Source organism: Cyanistes caeruleus, chromosome 14 (genome assembly GCF_971803275.1).
Source record: "Cyanistes caeruleus chromosome 14, bCyaCae1.hap1.1, whole genome shotgun sequence".
NCBI lineage: Eukaryota > Metazoa > Chordata > Aves > Passeriformes > Paridae > Cyanistes > Cyanistes caeruleus.
The window spans coordinates 8,737,681-8,760,009 of NC_141714.1; the positions used below are offsets into that span (position 1 = coordinate 8,737,681).

Below are 22,329 nucleotides of genomic sequence, written 5' to 3' on the forward strand. Positions count from 1 at the left end.
ACAAAGCCAGAGATGATGGCTCAGCTTATTATCAGAGTCAGATCACGCTTATTTTCCCTCACAGGGAAAGATTACTGTGTTTCTGCCCACAACTACTGCATATTTGGATTGGCTATTATAACAATCAGAATGCCTGCAAATTGCTCTTGAAAATTTTCCTGGGCAAACTTCAGTACATTATCTCAAGCATAAATTATTGCATTCTGCCCTTAACATAATTCGAAAACCACTAAGAAGTGATATGCCAGTAGATGCACTCACTGTCTGTACAGATGGCTCAAGGAAGTCCTATAAATCTAGTTTAACCTGGCAAAACCCTGTAACACGAGTGGGAATCTGATATCCAAATAATAGAAGTTTACATGTTCTTTTAGCAGTAAAATTCTAAGGCCTTTTCCACTAATACCTGGGGAAAGGGATATGCTTGTGTGTTCACAGATAAAAGACATCTCTAGATTCCAACAAAAATACCTGCAGCCTCTACAGGAACACCCAAGAAGATCAACAAGACAAACCCTAAGAAAAACCTGCAGAAAAGACACCTTGAGGCTTGCAGATAGCCTCCTCTTGCCTCCTATCCACTGCTGATTAATACTACCAAATTTTTAGCTCTCCAAGTATTATTTTTGATTTCTAAGTCCTATTCACAGTTTATTCCACCAGGACATGACTCCTATAGGACTCCTGCTTGCTGTATTCGTCCTGATCCTTGCCATACTCCTTGCTGAGGCTTGGTCCAGTGATTCCCCACTACAATTACCATCTGGGACATTTCTCATTGTAGGGGGACAGAGCATAACCTGGCATACCATCACACATTAAAGGAGGTCTGTGTAGCTTAGGGAGGCTTACTTTGCTGGCATCCAACATAAAAATGATTCATAGCCAAAGAAATAGAGCAAAAAGATCTACTCATTATTTTGAACTGTAATGATGACATCATATTTTGGAGCAGAAACAAGAGAATAGCTGTCTCCATTTTACTACCTTGGGTGGCTGCAGCAAAAGCTTTAGGTCAGATAAATCAACTCGGATGCTTCCTAAGTGAGCAAACCAATGCTAGCTCCCTTGCATTAAGTGGCATACTCTCACATGTAGACACTGTAAGGCATGCCACATTGCAAAATAGAGTAGCAGTAGACCTTCTACTATTAGCAGATGGGCACAGCTGCAAGGACTTTGAAGGCTTGTACGAAATGAATCTCTCAGACCACACGGTGTAAATCCATACACGGAAGTATCCAGAGAAGATGATGGACTAGTTTAATAGACTATTCAGAAAATGGAACTAATCTAGTTGGACTCTTTAGTTTACTGATTTTTGTGTTGTGTTTATGTTGTTACCCTGTTCTTCAGTTGTCTTTTAAGGGTTTTTTGTCCTTTAATTTGAAAAGTAGGGGCATATGTGGGAACCTAATTAGATGGGAAAAATCATACCCTGAACAAAGTTCCTAACATGAAGAGAATAAACCTGAAGCCTTGGGGGCAGGGTGATGGATAAGGTCATCCCACCTTAGATTTACAAGGTCAAAGACCCCTGTCCTGGGAAGTGATTGGATACCTGCCCTCAAGTAACCACATGTATTTTTAAGCCCACCACACCCCTGGGTCTTTGGAAGTTGGTCCTCGGTCCATGGAAGGCTGGCCCATGTGGTCTCTCTGGAAACATTTTAATCTATCTTGGGCATTCCACTGAACCTGTCTCATTTTATAGCCACACCACCCAGCTGGACTGGTCCCCGGATCACAGAGAACGAACTGCAATAAAAACCTAACCCTGTGTGATATCCATCAGACTCTTGCGTTTGGTTCTCTTGAGATTCTAAATTTATATTCAGCCCTTCTAACTGGTAAAAACTATGGTCTGCTGTACTTTCTATTTTATTTCCATGTCCAACCACCACTACACTTTCAGTAGGTCACCTGTAGGCAATGAAAATGTAAGATGTCTGCAATTTATCTGAGCCAAAAACTTAAAGACATGAATTGTAGGACTAATAAGTGAAAACCACCACCTATTATGCCCAAACCCCCCATGTCTTCCTGACTGGACAGCAACCTCTCATTCATGTCCTAGAGAGCGTAAATTCCACTATGGAATTTATACTGCTGTGGCTGTGGGGCACTATCCTGAAACCAGAGGGTGTCTCCATTGTATTTCGCTGATACAGAAACAAGACATGATTAATTGAAGTGTTTAGGGAAAAAAAACAGGGAGAGGAAAAGAAGCATTGTGTTGCTACAGAAACATCCCATTTACTAGTGTTCCTTCTGGAATAACTTAAAGACTAAAAGAGAAGCACTATGGAAAATCTACCACTATTCTTTCAATACTCAACTCAGTATTGCACAGTTGCCTAATGCTGTTTACATAGAAAAGCTTAAGTCAATACTACAGCATTTTGCCTTTTCAGATGGGTACTCATCCTAGTCTTCTGTTAAAATACATCTTTTCCCCTAAAATCAATGAGAGGAAGATGGAATAGACCACAATTATCAGCCCCAGCCACCTCCTGGAAAGGAGCAAAAAACTGCACAAGATAAAAAACTACTCTAAGTGCTGGCAAGATTGTGAATCTTTAGCACATGCAACTGCCACACTCACCTGTATGAATAATGACTCTTGAAATTAGAGTTACCAGATAAACAACCTGGGAGCAGGGAAAAATTTGAGACCCCCAGAGCAAGCATTCATAGGATTTCAAAAAACCCTTCACTATGGGCACAGACCTTTGCAAGGGAAAAAAATACGAAGAAAACACCTGTCTGTTGCCTCATGACCCTCTCCAGCCCAGCCAGACTGGCAACTACCCAGAACTTAGCTGGTAACATTCAGTTCTTTCCAGGCCTTTCTGTTTAAGGAAAAGACCCTCTACAGCCGATTACCAATTGTTTTAGTAACCCAAATTAATTCTGCCCCTGGGTACTGGACCACCACAGCTGTTGCTGTTCAAGTCCTGACACCCCACCAATGTTCCAAACTTCCTCACTTTTCTCTGCTTTGTGCCACTCAACAGCAAACCTGCTCTGGGAGCCTGCCCAGGGCCTTTGCTATTGACTGCTCTCATTTTGTCATCTGGGTGCTGGATGATGTTCTCCTGCAGGATATATTTGGAATAGGAAGAATATATATTAGGATATATATTAGGAAGAAATTCATTACTGTGAGGGTGGTAAGGCCCTGGCACAGGCTGGCTGTCCCATCCCTGAAGTGTTCAAGGCCAGGTTGGATGTGGCTTGGAGCAATCTTGTCTAGTGGAAGGTGTCCCTGCCCATCGCAAGGGATTAGAAGGAGATGAGCTTTAAAGTCACTTCCAACCCAAACCATTCTGTGATTCTGTGACTAGAACCAGCTCCTTCCTGCTGTTATGGATGGGTGGTGAGGCTCTTGCAAATGATTTTGTGTGTTAAAGAGATTTATTAAGGTTTAAAGTTCTTTTGATATGTTACTCTGTGGTTGTAGTTTGTTTTTGGACTCTTTTTTGTTCTCCATTCCATCCTCTCTTCTCCAATCCATTTTGTTGCCATCACACAACTCTTGTCCTCGGTGTTGTCAGACACATACGGGGGAAGGAGGGCGTGTATATGTGCCCCTTGCATGAGACAGCTAGGGATGGGGGAAGCTTGTCTCTGGGGAAACAGCATGGTAACACCTGATGTCCAATCATGTCCACTAATGGACGACAGAGGAGGGTCAACTAGCAGACTTTGGGAGGAGTACATATAAGGAAAACATTAAAATATGTATGACTGCTCACAAATATCCATGTGGCCGATGCAATTCCCAGGTGTATAAAAGGCCACCATTTTGTGAACGAGCACCTGGTGTCCAGCTACACTCCCAGCGTTCCCCACTTGCTTTGTGTATTTTTATTTGGTTCTCAATTAAAATTTTATAACTCGTTCCCACTTGAGGTCTGAGTCGTTTATAACACTGCCTGTATTTTGGCAGACCTGCATTTTCCCAAGCATGAAATATCTCACATATCTAATTCAGGGAGCCAGATGAGCAATGTCATTTCGCACCGCTCTAAGCACCATGGAGGCTCCTCTCCTCTCAGCTCTGTCTGGCCCAGGCAGCGGGAGCCCCGCCGGCCTCCGCGCTGTCAGGGCTGTGCCTGGGTGACTGCCCTGCAGTGCTCGTGCCACCATGAACTGCAGCGAGCGGGGTGATGCTGTGAGAGCTGCACCATGCCAGCAACACCAGCGCAGCCCCGCCGGGCTCCAGCTCCGGGGCGGATGGCTCGCTTTACATCCTGGCGCACATCCTGGCCTACACCCGCTGGCAGAAGCTGGAGTCCAAGCACGACCCTTACCATCCGTACATCGAGCGGGACTGGGGCTCCGGCAACCCAGCACAGGGGGCGGAGAAGGACGGACCCCCCCCAAGGAGCAGCGCCCTTGAGAGCGCTGGGACCGGCGGCCGAAGCTCGGCAACATGAAAGCTCCGTCCTGAGATAGCAGCGCTCCTGCTGCCCTCACACATGGGCGACTGCGGACAGCAAGCGACGGCGGTGGATGAGAAATTGTTCTGTTCTTGTACAGTGGCTTGTACGGCACCCAAAGCTTGTCATGCGGTGAGAGTTCTTCAAATCTTTGGATCTGTTTGTACTGCTCTTCTACAATAAATACCTGTATTACATACTGTGGTCTTTCAGTACTTAGAGGGGGCTTATAAAAAGGAGGGAGAGTGAGTTTTTACACGGGCAGGTGATAGGTCAAAGGGGAAGTTTTGAACTGAAAGAAATTTAGTTTACCTCTTGGGAAGAAATTCTTTTATGTGAACGTGGTGAGGCACTAGAACAGGTTTCCTTGAGACGTTTTGAAAGCCCCATCCCTGGAAGTGTTCAAGGATGGGGTCCTAGGCAACCTGGCCCATGACAGGAGGATGAAACTAGATGAACTTTGAGGTCCCTTGATTACTTATGCACAGAGACCTCCCCCATCACTCATCTTAGATCTTAGTTTAATACCTTTTTCTTTAAAGTCTGTTTGTATTACACCTTGTTATCTGACCTCAATGCTGTTGGTGGGAGCAGTATTTCATGGAATTAAAAGCAGGTCCATTATTGCTGTAGGCTGCTCCCTTCTGTCACTTTGGAGGATTGACAGCTATGTCACTGGTGCAAGGGTCAGGTCTTGTTCTATTAAAGTAAAATGGGTTTGGCTTACTTGGAAGCATTTCTTGCAACAAAAAGACCTTAGAAAAAAGCACCAGTACTGTGGCTTTGATGATGCAGAGAAACTTTTCAAGCCATCAAAAATACCCTTACATGCAGAGATGTGTGATTCCAAGAGTACCTCTGAACAAGTTAAACCTTGTGATTAAACATACAGCATATGCTTTCTAAAGACAAAGCAGGGCTGACAGAAGTTGTTTCAGATGTTCTTTTTTAGCCATGTCAGTAGACTGTACCTTCTTGGTTTGAGTTTGGAGTGATGCTTTTTCAGATAAAAAAACTAATGAACAATTCCAAGGAACAAATGCTGCCACTAAGAATTCTGCACTACACAATTCAAATTACCGTTTGGATTTTATCCACACCACACTGTGGGGAAAAGAAGCTTTGACATTAACTTCAAAGGAGGGGAGATTTTTGTTATACACTTGAATTTCCTAGCACTCTGGAATATTTTTTTCCAACAGAAAAACAGTTGTCTTGTGTTTGGCAACAACTGCATTTTGCTGTCTCTGTGGGACAAAAAAATTATAAAGTGAACATCTGAAGTGATGAATTAAAAAAAATCCTGGAGAGGACTGACAGTTACCAAGTCAATGCTGCCACTGCAGAAAAACATTGCAATATTCACAGACCAAATTACAAAATGTCCTCAAATATCAAATTGCAACTTGTGAATACCCAGACTTTCTAATAATTGAAAGTCATTTCAGTTGTTAGAAATATTATTCAATGAAATGCGGCAGAGAAAAAATTCAAGTTCCAGAAACAATTTAAATGGGATTACATGCCATAGCACTACTGCTAGCATTGTATCAGTAGACATATGTGAAATCTAACTCAGCAAATAAAATGTAGAGTAACATGTGGGAAAAGGATGTCAGAGAAACCAACTTACTGACACTATTCTTAAAATCCTCTATCAAGCAGCAAGACAACAGTAAAAATTCTAGTCAGCTATTTCCATCTGCCAGGATTCTGACAGTATCTCTGGAAAATGAAAGTGCTAACTTCAGTCTGGACCTCTGGAAGAGTCACAAGCAATATATATGTATATATTTACAGCTGCAGAAGCTGTCTAATGAACTTCCACACTGGGATAACTAAAAACTTTACCAGTCCCATTAGCAGATTTTGTGATGATTTCTTTTAGTACTATCACAATTAACTATGACCAAATTTTCCCCGTGTGAGGGAATCATTATGCATATCCCAAACCTTTCATTTTTTCTATCTCAGTGATTAACTTATATTTTTCTACCTGACCACTGTCCATGAACAAGACTCTGGTTACATCCTAATAACCTAGGAAGTATTCAGGACCACTGAACTCAGCTGCATTAAACATGAATAGGAGAAGGACTGTTACAGTTTTCTGAGTATGAAAGATCTGAACACATTAAAGTTTCAATTTACTGGACACTAAAATGCATGTGCTTAAGACATTTTATTTAGTATCAGCTGGCTACTAACTGCTTTATCCCATAGACAAATCTGAAAGAAGGTTGTGGCAGTCCCTCCAAGTACCATTGATTTCTTCACCACATTTTCCACTATCTTCATAATTCATTTATCTTGCTCAAATTGCAAAGTACATGCAACACAGTGTATTTAGAGCCTAAATAAAAACAAGGGCTGCTCATGTCAGTTTGCCCTGCATTAGTTTAAAAATAAGGAAAGCACAAGACACCCTGCCATGTAACTAAATATATATCTGCTGTTCTATCTGTGCCTTTCAACACCTGATCACAAGGTCTCAGTGAACTGTAGTAATTTCTAATTTACATCAGTCCATCTGTTCTTATAGTTACAGTTCAACCAGCTGTTTAAAGAAGATAACACTACTGTGCATTAAGACACACCAAAGTACTTAACTCAAGAGGAATTCATATTGTGGCATAGAGACCTTGATATGCAAGTATTAAGCCCAGCAGCAACATTATTTTGTTTTTTTTTAGTAAGTTCAATACAATGTGTAGTGGTTGGAAATCTTCAAAAAACATAAAGATGCAAACCCAGTGGGGTTTGGGAACTGAAATAGGCTGCAAGAAGACAAAAATCAGCCACTGCAATCCAACACAATTTTGCCATCAACAGTATATTCTAAGGCACATGTATTACTGATGCAGGGCAAAATGGCCACTTAAGTGTCTGTAGTCCATTCAATCATGAAGTGTAACATGATAGATTTATTTACAGTATTAAACCCAGTCTTCTGAAGGAGTAAGTCCAGCTATCAATGTCCTACCTTTCTGCAGTTAGGAACCAAAAAGAAAAGTTCGCTTTTCTAGGAAGACTTTATTCTTTTCTTCAGCCCAAGTGGCAACTTTGAAAGAGCAGTTTCTGGATCCACTTTCAACATATCTGCAAAAACGTTTGGGCTGATTTATTTTTCCCAGCACTCATAAATCTTTAAACTGCATCAGCTGTCAAAGCCTTGCTCAGCATCATTACCAAAAGAGCACATGCCTGCAAAGCTTCACTGAAATCTATACCCTCAAACACAGCAAGAACTTTGCAATATATATGGCAGTTTCCAGAATACATACATACAGGAAACTAGAATGTTTCCATGCATCTGTTGACCTTGCATGAGCACCTTCATCTGCACAGTGTTAGCATTTAAAAGCTGCTGTCTACACTGAGCAAGTGTGCATCAGTAATTTAATGTTCTGAACAGCAAACAGTGAATAAATTATTTGAATTATCACAAAAAGCATTTCTCATTCCAATGTTTCACTTCTTAGAGAAACAGTAGAAGCACAATGTGTTCTGAGTGAAAATATTTATAACCCAAGGATCTGGCTCAAATTTTGTTTGACTTCATCCAGGTATGCGTTGGAGAACAGTCTAAACTTTAGTAAATTTTAGAGGGATATGTTAAATAGTTACTTTGGGCAGCTCAACATTTACTGCCTGAGAGTGCTCTTGGCAAGGCATTTGCTATAGGGTTATTCCAGACACGTTTTACCCTGACAGAGTTGCCAGTATGTTTTGCAGTGCCCCAGCACCACTAGAAAACAATCAGAACTAGACCTATAACACAAGTAGTAAAGATAAGGAAGCCACAAATTATTTCTTGCACTTTTAATATCATAAGAACAAGCTATGAAAATTTATAATAATAGTAATAATACAAAAAAAAAAAAAAAAAGTAGAGTACCCAGTAGGTTTTGGGGAGTTTTGGTGTTTTTTTCTTGTTTTGTTTGTTTTAGTTTTTTTAAATTAATCTTACAAGAGGTCTTAAACAATTTCAAAAACTTACAAAATATATTCAAGTGTGGAAAGTTATTTTACTGCTAAAACAGCATTTCTTTATAATGTGCTTTTCTCCAGACAGGTTAAGGAAGCACAGGCATATCAGAACAAACTATTCATACCATCAGAACAAATCCCTTTTCTCCAACATAGGCATTTTAAATCAATTTAACTGTAGTATGCCAAAAGAACAAAGCAACAGAAAAGCAGTGACAGCTATAGACAATACAGGGAACATACACAAGAGAAGATCTCTCAAGTCTTCACTTGCTACTATTTCATATGTGGAAGTGCTTAGCTCTTCAGCTGGCTTTGTTTCACTGACTGGTTGTACAGGGATAATTTGGTCTTGAACAAAAAAAAAGTGGAAGCATTAACTCCAGTTCAGTGTTTGGAGCACAAACACTCATTTTATAGATGCCCACTGTAAATTTTGGATATTGCAGTAGATTCGGCAATGGTCACACTAAACCAGCTGGATGGGTTTGTACAGAATGAAAAGAAAACATTTTTGTGTTTTCTGCTAATTTCAGCACAGAACATTAACAAGCAGCACAGAGCTAGTAACAAATATTTTTTGTTTGTGCCATTAGTTACTCCATTGTAAAACCACCACTTGAGTCTAATAGCTACATTGTCACTCAGTATAATAAATAAAAATATTTTGCAAACCAGTATTTTCAGTTATAAAGAGCAAGAGCTAATTATGGTAGTACTGGATCACTCCAAGTGATTCTCATTGAAGATGATGGAAATAGGCAGGAGTAACTGGCACCTCACCCTAGCCTGAAGCAATTGCGTTCCAGTAAATTTCCCTACAAAACCCCCAGGTTTTGCATACCAAGTCCTACTCCATCTGCGGATCTTACTAAGAGTTTTGACTGGATTTGTCCAGCTAGGCCAGTTAGTTATCTTCCTCAATCATGTTCCAGGTAGTGGTGGGGTTTTTTGTTTGGCCGGTTTTTTTAATATGAATTGCGTAAGTCAGATTTAAAAGCAGCTTGCATTTTAAATAGCATTAAAATAATTGAGAATAACATCTGATTGACTGAAACATTGCCTCATATATTTTGAATCTTCTTTTTGAGTCTGCGTAGTAAAAGCTTAAAAATTATTATATAAATTCAAACTTGGATAAAAATATCCAATAACTATTTATTCACAGCACAAGCTTATCAGGTACTGATATAAGTGTGTGTTCTGGTGACCGCCTTCAAAGTCCAATAAGCCAATGCCACAGCTGCACCCATTGCTGCATTTTAAAAGGCAAAACCTGTTTTGTGTATGCAAAGCAGATCTGTAACACCACTTACACAATCAACAGCAAGTTAAACAGCCAGTAGAATACACCACGCCAGTGTCACAGCTCAACAATGCTGTACCAGTCACAGGCATGCTTAGGTTATGTTTTCTTTTCAATCTTGTAGAAGAAATACAAATATATGAACATCACATAATCTCTTAAGAACAAACAGTAATTAAATAGAATGACCTTTTCTTCACTACATACAGAAATAACAATGTATTTACAATATTTACAGTTTTGAAAAATTCTGTTCTTGCACTATTGTGCAGGAATTAAAATTCTTCAGCCTGAAAAATAGGTACACAATAGTTCTGACCATAAACAGCCTCTGAACAGAGACAGGTTACTAATTCTAACTTACTGGTGTGAAGACTAGAGGGCCTGAAAACCCTTATCTGTTCTGTGGGATTACATCACAAAATACAGATGCTTTAAGATGTCACAAGTGAGATATTGCTCATTTTCACAGTTTTCTCCTTTTAAGTCACTGAACAAGTGAGCTCCAGTTGTAACTGCTTTCAGACTGCTGTTGTCATTAAAACATGGGTTACAATAAGAGTTACAAGCTCCCTTCTTGTATATTCAGTTACAAGCAAGTAACTGAAAAGTGTATGCTCAGGGATACAGCTACAGCTATACAGCTACATTTTGTGTTTATTTTTTTTTTTTGTTTTACTCAGCAAAACAGAAATGCACCAGTAACAAAGCTGCTAATACTCAAATTTGCTCTTAAGTTCCAAAGTTAAGATGGACTCTCTTAACTTACAGTTTTGAAAAGTGTTTCAAAGCAGCTGGAAGCTTTGAACTACGCTTTAAAGCAAGACACACAAAAGCCCCAGAATCAGTAATTAAAGGCAATGTTTAAAAAGAACATGAAAAATACAGTAAAAAATCTGCATGAGAGGAAGATAATGTTAGTGGTGCAGAGCTGCTGTCCTCAATTGAAAATAATGCAAGCACCTGCTCTAAATAACAGTACTGATGAGAAAAATTGAAGGCTTCACAGTAATGCACACTTTCAGTGTCACTTTTTAACTACGTTTCCTGAAAAGACAGAAAGAAAATCTGCAGACTTAATATGGGAAAAATAATCCAAACCTCATAGCAACAGAATGCAGAATTAAAGCCAACAGAAATCATGTACAGGACCTATTTCTAGGCCATGGTAAGACTTCAAAAGAAAAATAATTAGTTTGAAGTCCTTCACATGCATGTGAAGAGTTATTGGCACAGGAGCTCCGAATCATTCAGCATGCCCTACATATGAATCCATGGAATTAACAACCAAAGTCTGGGAAGCTCAGACCAAAAGGAAACTCAAAGATACATAGTCCTTTGGCATCAGAGAAGGTAAACATTACCTTTCCAATGGACTGAGAGATTGCAAACTTAGGAGCTGTATTTGCTCCTTTCACTAACAGTAGAAACCATAGCAATCTTTCCCACCCTCTTACAACCAGGAGTAGGGAGCTTTCAAAACTACATCTTCATGCCACAAGCATCTTCAAAAGAGAGAAGATGCTACTGTAAAAACAGATCTTTTCAAGTTGAAAAAAATTATGTTTGGTCAGAATTGTATTATTCTGTATTCAAAATAGGATTTTGTGTTCAAACAGAACAGTTTGAGCACTCAGCAGTGGCAGCATAGCTGCATGTAAGGCATTTTAGGAATGATTCGAATACAGCTCACTGCCTTCAGCACTTTACTAAATTCAACTAACACGAGCAACCTCTCACATTTTATTACTAAAGCTGTGGTCACTGGAATCAATCCCGAAACATCTGTAGACCGTCCATAACATCAGATGCAACACAAAGAGCACGTGCATTCCCTGCATGGGAACAGCTGCCTGCACCGTGGTGCCAAATTTGTTGGTGCCAAATGAGAGGTCACTCCCCATACCAGGCCCTGCTAACTGGCCCAGTCCTGGAAGCGGAAGCAGTCCCCGGCGATCTTCCACACGGTGTTGGTGGGGGTGGCCTGTGCCGTCAGCAGGAAGTTCTGATTGAAGTAGCGCTGCTTATCCCCATCAAATTTGACAGTCCCACTTGTCACCACGAGGACTGTTGTCTGGCCTTGAGTAGCTTGCTCTTCACAAGGAGGTATGAAATGATGAAGAAAACAACTCAAACAAAGACTAGCAGGTAAAGAGGCAGGAAATGTACACAGAAGCTTGGTTCAACTCTGGTTACACTGCGCCAGGCTAACAGCTGGGTACAGGCAGGGATGTGCAGCTCTGGTGCAGCGTTTCTACACAGACAGCGGTGGGTTCACCAACACGGCTTTGCCATTTTCATCTCCTGCTCTTCATTTTAGAGCACTGACAAACACCTCAGTTTTTGCTTAAAATAAGCTCTCATTACTTGAGATATACACACATATAGATATTTATCAACTTGCATATACTTCCCCCCAAGTTATTAGAAATTATATCCTTTTTACAGCAAAGCAAGTGTGTTTGATCACAGGCTTTTCCCTTACTTATATTCCCAAAATGTCCATTAGAAGCAATTTATTAACTTCTCAATTATATAAGCCTTTCTTTAGGAGTTGTTAATCAGAAATTTAAAGAACTTAACACCTATTCTAGATGTAAAGAAATCAAAGTACATACAGGTTAATAATGATATGTTCCACATTATACTGCAGGTCAGTACAAGAGGCCACCATAGGGGTCTCCCAAGCACAACATAACCTGGTAAGCCAGACTTTTTCCATACATGAAAACAGATCATGTCTGAATATGATCTAAACAAAAAAAGTCCTTAAAATATTTTCCAGATATGAAAAAAAAGTGTATAGTTGCTGCATCTCTTGATTTGTGCTTTATTTAAGCACAACTTGACATTTCAACCCTCGGTATTTTCTCTAAGCTTATTCCTAAGGAATTATTAAGCACTACTATAATTGCTCACTTTTGATAGTTATAAAAAAAATGAAAAATAACTAAGTAAATTATAATACAACCTTACCGTGAACAGGCTGGCAGTCCAACACATTAACCTGGAATTCACTTGATGGCAACATTTCAAAAAACTTATTTAGTTCTTCTTGTCCAGACACAGCATTACCATTCCAAACTAATGTTGCTTTGTCCAAATACAGTCTGGTTAAAGCCTGAATGATTATGAAAATACACATTTAGGAAAAATATGTAAACATACAATGGACAACATACAAAACACTGTGAATTACTGATTTCTTCTGTTACTTTGACAGATAAAATGCCTTCCTGAAACTGTAGCTCCTTTTAACAACCACTGCTCCTGACCAAGAATTAAAACTAACACATTTTCCTTTATGAATGGCACAGTGACTCATGTCTCAAATGCTGATAATATCCATTTAACAAAGGTAATGACCGTACTTAAGTGGTTGCTAACAAAAGGACAATGCTACCTTTCCACAATAATAAGTTTATCACTGACTTTTTTTTTTTTCCTTCTGAGGGGGAGAGTGTGCACACAACACAGTTTAGGTCAGGAAATTATAATTTCAGGTTTAAAAAAAAAAGTGAACAAGACCGGAAACATGAAACTTGAACAGGACAGCAGCATACCAGAACTTCCCAAATGTTTCATAAGCTGTCACACCTGAGTAACTGCCCAGCTTTCCTTTAAGGTGTTGACACATCCCCTTGTCCAACCTACTCATGTGCAAAGTGACTGTGAAGTCAGGTGGGACTGCTGGTACGCTCACATAAACTTCAAGCTATTAAACTGAAACTACAGTACATTTAAAATTCCAAAGTCCTGTCTCAAGGCTCTCTTCTAGTGAAAATATTTGTTACATGGTACCACATCAGTGTGGTCCAGGAAGACTTGGAGAGCCAGACACAACTGTACTGCTTCAACTCCAGGTACTTGGAAGAACTCCAGAACCAAAAGTGGTAACTGCTAATGAAAGAAGTTTGGGAAAAAGAAGCTAAATCCTGACCTCAAGGGAAAATAAAGCAAGTTCTGCTTCCCTGTACCGACCAAACCCTGTACCTGTAAGACATAGCTGCACACCAATTAAATGAGGGTCACGACAAGTCTAAGGCACTTTCTGAACAGCCCCTTTTATAGCAACGCTGCACAGGAGCACAAAATCCTCTGCAAGGCAGCCTAAGGAACAGCTGCCCTGCTCTACCATGGCCAATACAGCACATGGCAACCAATGTTCAGGTGCTTTCTGTGTAATGACAATTAGAAACACAAACAAAAATTGTCAAGACAGTTTTATCTATTGTCAAAACTGCTACATACCCTTCTTCTTTTGTCCATTGTCTCATAGTAAATGTTGACAAATTCATCTGCAGCTCTACAAGCTTGATCCACATAGGTTTTGAAATCCTGGAGGAAAGAAATAATATCAAATTTTTTTAGTTATGCAATTAGTTATTTAGTTACCCAATCATTAACTCAATCTCTCTTGCAAGTCACTTTGACTGGTCTTTACCATCCTAACCAAAAGATGACATCAAATACTGTTGAAATTTATTCTAAGCTCCTTTTCTACTTGCAGAAGTACAAGATGAAATACAAGTACTTGCAGATGTTAGGCAGGTGACAGTTTCACCATTAGTTTTGAATGCTGATATATTTACTGTATTCAAATTGCAAATTTTTACATTGGAAAATGGGCTACAGCTGGCTGCAGGTAGTGTGGCCATGAAATTATTCAAAGAAAACAGTTGTTGTTGTGATGGCTGTTCTGAAATAAAGTTAAGGAACAAGATTTATCAATGTACTTCTAAGAATCAGCAAGAACCCCATCACACTACCACCCTAGTCTCATTTTTAACATACCTTTATATATAGAAATATAAAATATAGTATGAGAGAGAACGCAAACATCTGAATATATTTCTCCTAATATCAATTAGAGCTATATTCACAGGTCAAAACCAAACACTTCTCCTCACACCTCATAATTTTCCTAACATCTCTCTACTTTTACTCATTCCCAGGTAAATTCCCAGCCTTTGCTGTCCCAGCACTGCACTGTGATCTCACTTGGTTTTTGGCTTGTTTTTCATCTGTTTGGCCCATGATCTCCTACAGACCCTGAACTGGAACATCCTGGAAAGCAGACTCTGAATTTCCTGTCCATACATCCATAAACCTGCATTTAGTTCTCTTATCATCAATTGTTTAAAATGTTTATTATTTATCATTGTCGTGTTTCAATATTATACTCTTAGTATCTGCAACTCTATCAGTGCTGAGCAATTTCACTACTTGTATTTCCTTGGCTGCTGTTACTGAATATACTCCAGAATCACCAGGAATTCCTCCAGCATTAACACATGAAATATTCATAATCAGAGAAAGCTCCAATCTGAAAAGTATGTAGGCCCATCATATAATCCCTGTTTATTCAACAAAGCCAAACATGTTTCTGTGCACTATCTCTTCTCTCTCCCTGCAAGGACACGAACTGTTCTTCATCTTCCTACCTTCCCCAAAAATTCCCAAACTCAATGGCCAGAAAGTACCCAGAGAAACTCTGGAGACAGGAGTGTAAGACCTGCCCCTGGAAACAGTGATTGCAGGTCTGCCTGTTGTGCCAGTGAGAGAAGAGGCCTGTGAGCACTCAGCCGGCTCATACCACACACCAACACTTCCCAACCAGCACTAAACATTCACATTCAGCTCCCGAGAGACGGAATGGGCATGAGCGAGGGCACTGGAGAAATAGCAGGAGACTGGAATGAGTTGTTGGGGTACCTGCAATAGAAGTCTAATAGGAAATAAGCTCTGTCGATGTTGGCAAGTTTTTACAGTCACAACCAGCAAACAGTTTTAAACTCTGTGAACCATTCAGGCTGGAATAAACTTCTGGAGGTCATCTGGTCCTAATCCCTTTTTAAACTAGAGCTGACTTCAAAGGTTCATCCACCTTCCAGGTTGCATCTGACCGGCTCTGTGTCCTCTGTCCTGTCTCCTGCCACGTTTGGACATCTCCGAGGATGGAGACGGTCACAGTTCCTTCGGGTTCCAATGTCCAACCACCTCACTTAGAAACCCTCCTTCCAAGCTTTTAACAGGAAAACCATAATTGAAAAAACCAACCAACCAACCCCAAAATCAACTTCCGAAGACTCCGGCGGCAACTCCAAGCAGTTTTCCAACCCACACGGCTTCTGCCGGCGGCCTCACTAAGCTCCTCTCTGTCCTAAGGCTCCTGGACGATGACACTGAGACCGCAACACACGGGCACCCACCCTGCCCTGGGGACCCTCGGGAGGGCGGGAGTGACCCTTGCACGCACCCCGCGCTGAGGTGCTGCCGCCCTGCCCCTCCCGTCCCTCACGGAGCCAGGACACTCCCGGAGGCCTCCCCACGCTCCCACACCCGCCGTCTCATACGTAGCACCCTCCCGAGGCGGACACCCCCTGCTCCCCCCGCCCCAGGCCGCGGTTCCTGACAGTTTCCGGCCCGGCCCGGACTCACCACGGACGCGGCCATGGGGCGGCGAGGCGGGAGGGCGCCGGAAATGCACTGGTCCGCAGCTTCCGGCCGCGCGTCCCTCGCCGAAAGAGTTCCGCCGGGGTGCCCCGGAGAGCTTTCCGCGTACAAACCAGGTCCGGCTGCGGGCGGGACTTTCCTTCCAGAATCAATATTATCAGCCTTTGAAATCACTGGTGCTGGAAGTCTCCCCAAAGACTTGATACTAGGGAAAATGAATTAAAATTGTAATCACAATTAAATAGCGAATAGTATTATGTATTTCCCTATTTGTATGGAGTAATTCTTAGAAGTGACTATTTTCGAACTTCAGTCAAATTTACTCATAAAACCTAAAAATATCTTTACTGACATAAAGATGTATCAAGATTTCAGAAATGCATTAAGCCATCTGGGTTAGGCCATATTTTCTTCTGTTTTCAGCCATTGATTAAAATAAATTAAATTTTATAACAAAGCACTGAATAATTTAAGAATTACTGAAAAACTGCAGATTTTTATTGTAAATTATTCGATACTGGCCAAGGAATGACCACTGAATGAAAATGGAATTCAATCTCCAGTAAGGTGAAGAGTTCACATTTTCCCACAGAACCCTCATGTGACAATCATGCACATTTGTATTAAGAGCTATGCAAAAATGAAGACAGGCTGCATTTTACCCAGACCACTTTTCAAATGAACCTTGCTCTGTGTCACAGCAAACTCTGACATTTCTGTAATGACAGACTAAAATTAGGCCTATGGGTCCTGATTATCCTTGATAAAATTAATAGTCCTTAGTTTTGCAAATTGTCTTGCTGGACTTGGATTAATGGGTTTGTAACTCTCAATGGATTATAATTTATTTTCCTCTAAGATTATGCAATTAACACTGACAGATTTCCACTGAACATTGTCTATTAAAAGACCCCAACAAATGACAATACTTCTTAATTTATTGATTCATTGTATTGATTCAATGTACTACATCATTGGAATCATAACACTCTTGAACCCTGAAGCCTCAAAATTTCACTGCAGGATTGTACCCAACAGTGAAGGGCAAATCCAGGGTGCAGAAGGCAAAACTTTCAAATTTCTGTTGCCATTCTACTGAATAGAGACCAAAGCACTGGTCCATGGCCTGTGTCAGTTACTGAATTAAGCTGGTAGGTTGACTGTTCTTGTGAGGCTACTCAGCCTTCACGGGCTGCACGGCGCTTCTGGACATGCAGCATCCCTGCTCCCAAAGTCCAACTGACTGCCAAAGCTTCAGCAGGTCTTGTGATGTTTACCTGAAGAATTCCCTTGAGGATAACAATTCACACAATACTTCAGCTTTCAAGCTGCTAAAGCAGCATCTGCAAAGGCTGCCTAGAGGCCAGGCTGTTCTCTAAGACCAAACATCTTTGTGAATAGTGAGGGTTTCTTGTGACAAGCAGGACCCTCAATTGTTGATAAAATCACCAGAGAATGCAATAATGTTCCCAGATGTACAGAAGTTTGATAAACTGTCTCCTAAAACAACGGAAGCAACTGACGCTAGCCAAATCCAGACAGACTCTGATTAATGGGATTCTTGTGGAATTGGATCATGATTCAGTGTTTGAGGGGTTTGCCTGAGCAAGAGCTGAATGAGAACTCAAAGATTTGATCTGTTGATTTTAATGATAACCAGGAGTAGGTCTCAGATGTTTGACTTACAGGCTGGATAAAAAATTAATGCTAAAGCTGGATTTGGGATTTACTAAACCATAGTGAATTTAAGAAAGCCTATTTCAACCAGTTCCCAGCATAAAAGGTGGACTTGGCAGAACCTGTGCTTACTACAGTCCCATGGGGACTCTCAATGGATCACTCCACCTCAAATTTCTGCCACACCAGAACTGGAGGAATGCAATGACTCTTATGCCGATAAATACCTCCCTTGTTTTTTAAAGAAAAAAAAGGATATTGAAATGATAATTGTATCCAGTGTGATATGCTGAGATCAAGTACAAATAACTGTTCCATTTTACTCCATTCAAAGCAATCCCAAAGTGGAGATAAATTATCAGAACAGGTCGGTTCAAAGTGTCACCACATTTGCTTGTTAAAGAAAATTTTTAATCCTCTTCATTTCTTTAGGTAATGATGCATTATTTGACTTCTTGAGAAAATCTGACCATGTGTAAGTAAAACATATGGCTAGGTAAATATATTTGTGGGGGCTTTTTTCTCTAGTATCTTTCCCTTTTCTAAAAGATACATCCTTTGAGAATAGGCAAATTTAAAGTAAATTTTCATTAATTTTCTTTTTTTTTAATGAATAATTATGGATCATCTACAGATGGAGCACTTACTACTGCATATTATAGATTTAACAGAACTTCTGTGCAGAGTTCCCTCATATAAGAAAGGTGTACAGGGCAGGAAGTGTAGTTTATGTGCTCTCTGAAACTGTTAGCTCAGGTCAGCTTGTAGCATATTCTGAGCTCAGTTTGCATTTAGCTCAAGCCTCAATGCTGAGCCTTGGGAGGTAGCCTGCAACAATAAACTGGTTTGTGGGAGCGCTTAACATCAATTAAATGCTAAGTAATATTTCTCCAGGCCAAACATACTGGTGACCTTTTAAGGAATTATTTTCCAGGGAAGAGCAATTTGCTTCCAGCTGGAAGTAAAGAGATTTGTCATTTGCTTTCCATTACAAATGGAAGAGTAGAAGAATCCTGTGTGATTATTGAGTATATGCTTGCAGATGTTTTACTTTTATTCCTGAACACTTCAAACTATTTAGCCTTGTCTGAACATCTGACCTGTGGTTCTGTGCTTAGTTGATCGAGGACAGCAGCTCTGCAGCAGGGAAAGCAGCATACTTTTCTTTTGGACTGTCTCTGTTCTCTGTGTTATTACAATGGTACCAAATATTCCCTAAAATATCAGTAACCCAATAGCCAACTGTTAAAAAAATGGCAAAATTCCACTAACTCTAGTGGAAGCCAGATCTGGCCTTTGGTTTATTTGCTTTAGCTAAATAGGGAATAAACAAAGTTTCTTCAAAATCTACCTTTAGCCACTACATCAGTTCCACAGCCCCAGTACTCAAACTCCAGTTTTAGGAAATACCTTGGCTAAATTTCAAACTATTCCATCAGCTCTTTTGAAGGCAAATTCAGAGATTGCATCTGAAATAATTACCCAGGAACCATTCAATTAACCTACTTGGCTAAAAGGTGATGCACAAATCAATAGTTTGTAACAGAGGCATATGTTTCAGATCAAACTAATTGTTATAAATTAAATTAGAATTTTGACAACTAGGTCCCTTGAGTTAATAGCAGTTTAGTTAAAAGTGGATATAATTTAGTAAATTGCATAGTAATTTGATATAAAAGAATACCATCTAGTAAAAGAATACAATTTAATAAAAAAATACAATTTATATGCAATTTGCCAGTAATTCAGTATGATTAAAGCATAAGCAAAACTGACCAGGGTACGGAGAGGGCTTCACACCCTACCTCACGTACAAAACAAAGCACTTCATGCTAAACTTATATACTGTATGCTTATACATATTCATTAATGGTTCCCATAAGTTTCCTCCTATTTCAGACTTTTTTGATTTTACGTCACTATTCTTCATGGCCCAAGCCTCACTTGTCATTAGGGGGTCTTCAGTCTTCTTTTGGAGGTCTTTGGATGAAGGCTTACACTCATCCTTGTCGTCCTCTGGATAACCTTACAGGTTTGCATGTGCATACTAAGCATTGTGTTATGTAAGTCTACTAATTAGTCTTACATTTAATGATTTTTAGACCCTGTGCCTAAAATCGTTCCAACTCTTTTCATCTCAAGGTCTGTTTCATCTTGGGACATCGCTTATCTCAAAACTACATCCTGTACCTTAATTTTAACATGTAAAACCTGTAAAGGGGTACATCTGCCTTGTAACACTGATTCTCTTGATTGCTTCTAATAATAACTTTCCAAATAGTTACAATTCAGCACAAATCAATTCCATTTATTATGCATCCAAACAGATGTTTTATGAACTGTAGGAGATAAGCACCAGGAGTGAAGGCAAGGAAAACAGTAGATCAAGTTGCATCCTGAAAAAAATGGTCTGAAAGTATATTCCAGTGAGCAATAATAGAGTAGGTAAAGTGCATAATAGATAGGAAATCTAGTTAGCAGAGACAGAATTTGCCAATTATCCATCTAATTTCTTCTTTACCAGTACAGTTTCTGGCACAGGAAAAACTGGCATGAATGATAATACTCAGCATGTTAACTTAAACTGCTCACAACATAAAACTAATCAAGAGACAGGAAAACTCTTCAAAAACCTTTTCACTGATGGTATGTTCTATTAGAAATATGTGTTTTATGGAACCCTACACAAGCAGGTCCTTGAGAACAACCTGGTTTCCTGTCAGTTGCGTGCATACTGGGCTTACTGATGCCTCCTAACAGATTTGCTTTCTTTTTTTGACCTAAACTGAAGAATAATGAATACCATGAATACCATACAGTCAACTTTTTAAATGATCTTTTTTGAACGAACAGTGTGGACTTGTTACATCTTAAGTCACCCAAAATGTTTTTCCTCCAAAAATGGGATTTAGTTAAACATCACTAAGCTTAAGGATTTTTAAAGGGGAAACTGGTGAAAGTGAACACAGTCAAAGATAAACAGCAGATAAGCAGAGACAGAGTGATGTCTCCATCATTCAAGTAAAGAAGAGTAAGTTTTCTGCTGAACTTACTGATGCTGATCTTCAAATTCACTGAATGTAAGACAGAGTGACTGAAAGACAGACACATTTTCTGTGATAGGAGGCTGGGAGAGTTGGGATTGTTCAGTCTGGTGAAATAAAATGCTCTGCTGCCTTCCAGTAAAGAGGCCTTAAAGAGTACTTATAATGAAGATGGGGACAGGCTTTTTAGCAGGGCCTAAAGGGTAAGGGTAAAACTTGACAGAACAAGGGGTGAAGGTTTTAAACTAAAAGAGGGTAGGTTTAGATTCGAAGTTTGGAACTGGTGGTGCTGAGGCCCTGGCACAGGCTGCCCAGAGAAACTGTGGCTGCCTCATCCCTGAGTATTCAAGGCCGGGCTGGACGGGGCTTGGAGTAATTTAGTGCAGTGGGAGGTATCCCTGCCCACGCGGGGCTTGGGACGAGCTGGTCCCTGAGTCGTTCCTCACAGCACGGCCTCACAACACGCGATCCCACGGCCCCAGCGCCGTTCCGAGGGCCGCTCTCCGCCTCACGCACCGCGAGCGCGCGCGCGCGCAGCACCGGCGGAAGGAGCGCGGCGCTCACGTCACGGCGCGTGCGCACTCAGGAACGGTTGCAGTGATGTCATGGGCGGAGCGGTGTTCGTCAATGGGCTGTGACCGGTGCGAACGCCAGTGTCACCGCTGGTCACTCGCCACTTGTCAGAGCAAAGTCTAAAGGACAGCACTTGGCGCAATCTATTTACTTTGCAGGAGTATGGAATTAAAAACAGGAAGATGTGTTTGTCCCCCTGTAGACACAGCCGTGGATACAAATGTGGCTCTCAGGTCTCTGAGCATACATGTTCAATGTACTGATCATGCCAGAACACTGAACAATACCCTGGATAGCAGGCATCCAAATTTCTTGTCCCAGAACTACCAAAACTTAGAGCACCTTTATTCACCTTAGATGGGGACCCGAAAGCTTTCATATTTTCAAAGCTTGTAAAACCTTTCAGGTCTTGGGACACTGGTAAGAGTTTAAAAGCTTTACTGTAACTAAACTTTAGACTTATTCTTGCTAACTCCTTTTACCACTGGCAGCCACCAGCTGAGCCAAGTCCTCAGGCTTCCCAACACCAACTGTATCCCTCGGACAAATTAATAACAGTAATTAACAGTAACAGAAATAATTTAATTCCAAGCACAGCACTCTATAAATGGGAGAGCAAAAGAACCTGCAGCCTCATGGAGTCCAAGTGGGGTGCCTGTTTCAATCTGGTAGATCTTTGATGAAATGATGTTGAGAACCTGTGAACAATCAGATTCCTCTGGGAGGAGAAAGAAGTAATGTTTATGCCTTTAGTAAAGGTTCCTGCTTGTTATTCAAACCGTTCTTGAGATAGAAAGAGCAAAAGGAGAAGGAAGAAGAATATTTATGTCTTTAAGAT

The 22,329-nt window shown here is 40.5% G+C and overlaps 1 protein-coding gene across 4 annotated transcripts; it reads right to left on the reverse strand.

The window, feature by feature from the left end:
* Nucleotides 1-8,252: 8,252 nt before the first annotated feature.
* On the reverse strand, nucleotides 8,253-21,523 carry NXT2 (nuclear transport factor 2 like export factor 2). Of its 4 annotated transcripts, none has more exons than XM_023926118.2 (5): nucleotides 20,928-21,523; nucleotides 16,183-16,402; nucleotides 13,993-14,079; nucleotides 12,718-12,862; nucleotides 8,253-11,835 (listed from the first exon to the last, which is right to left on the reverse strand). In XM_023926118.2, exons 2-5 carry the CDS (start codon nucleotides 16,195-16,197, stop codon nucleotides 11,657-11,659), a joined length of 426 nt encoding a protein of 141 aa, XP_023781886.1. In that variant the 5' UTR covers nucleotides 16,198-16,402; nucleotides 20,928-21,523; the 3' UTR covers nucleotides 8,253-11,656. The 4 variants fall into 4 exon arrangements, with proteins under 4 accessions (XP_023781886.1, XP_086706778.1, XP_086706777.1 ...); XM_086850652.1 differs by lacking the exons at nucleotides 16,183-16,402; nucleotides 20,928-21,523 and adding exons at nucleotides 15,629-15,766; nucleotides 16,001-16,088; XM_086850651.1 differs by lacking the exons at nucleotides 16,183-16,402; nucleotides 20,928-21,523 and adding an exon at nucleotides 15,457-16,145.
* Nucleotides 21,524-22,329: the final 806 nt, after the last annotated feature.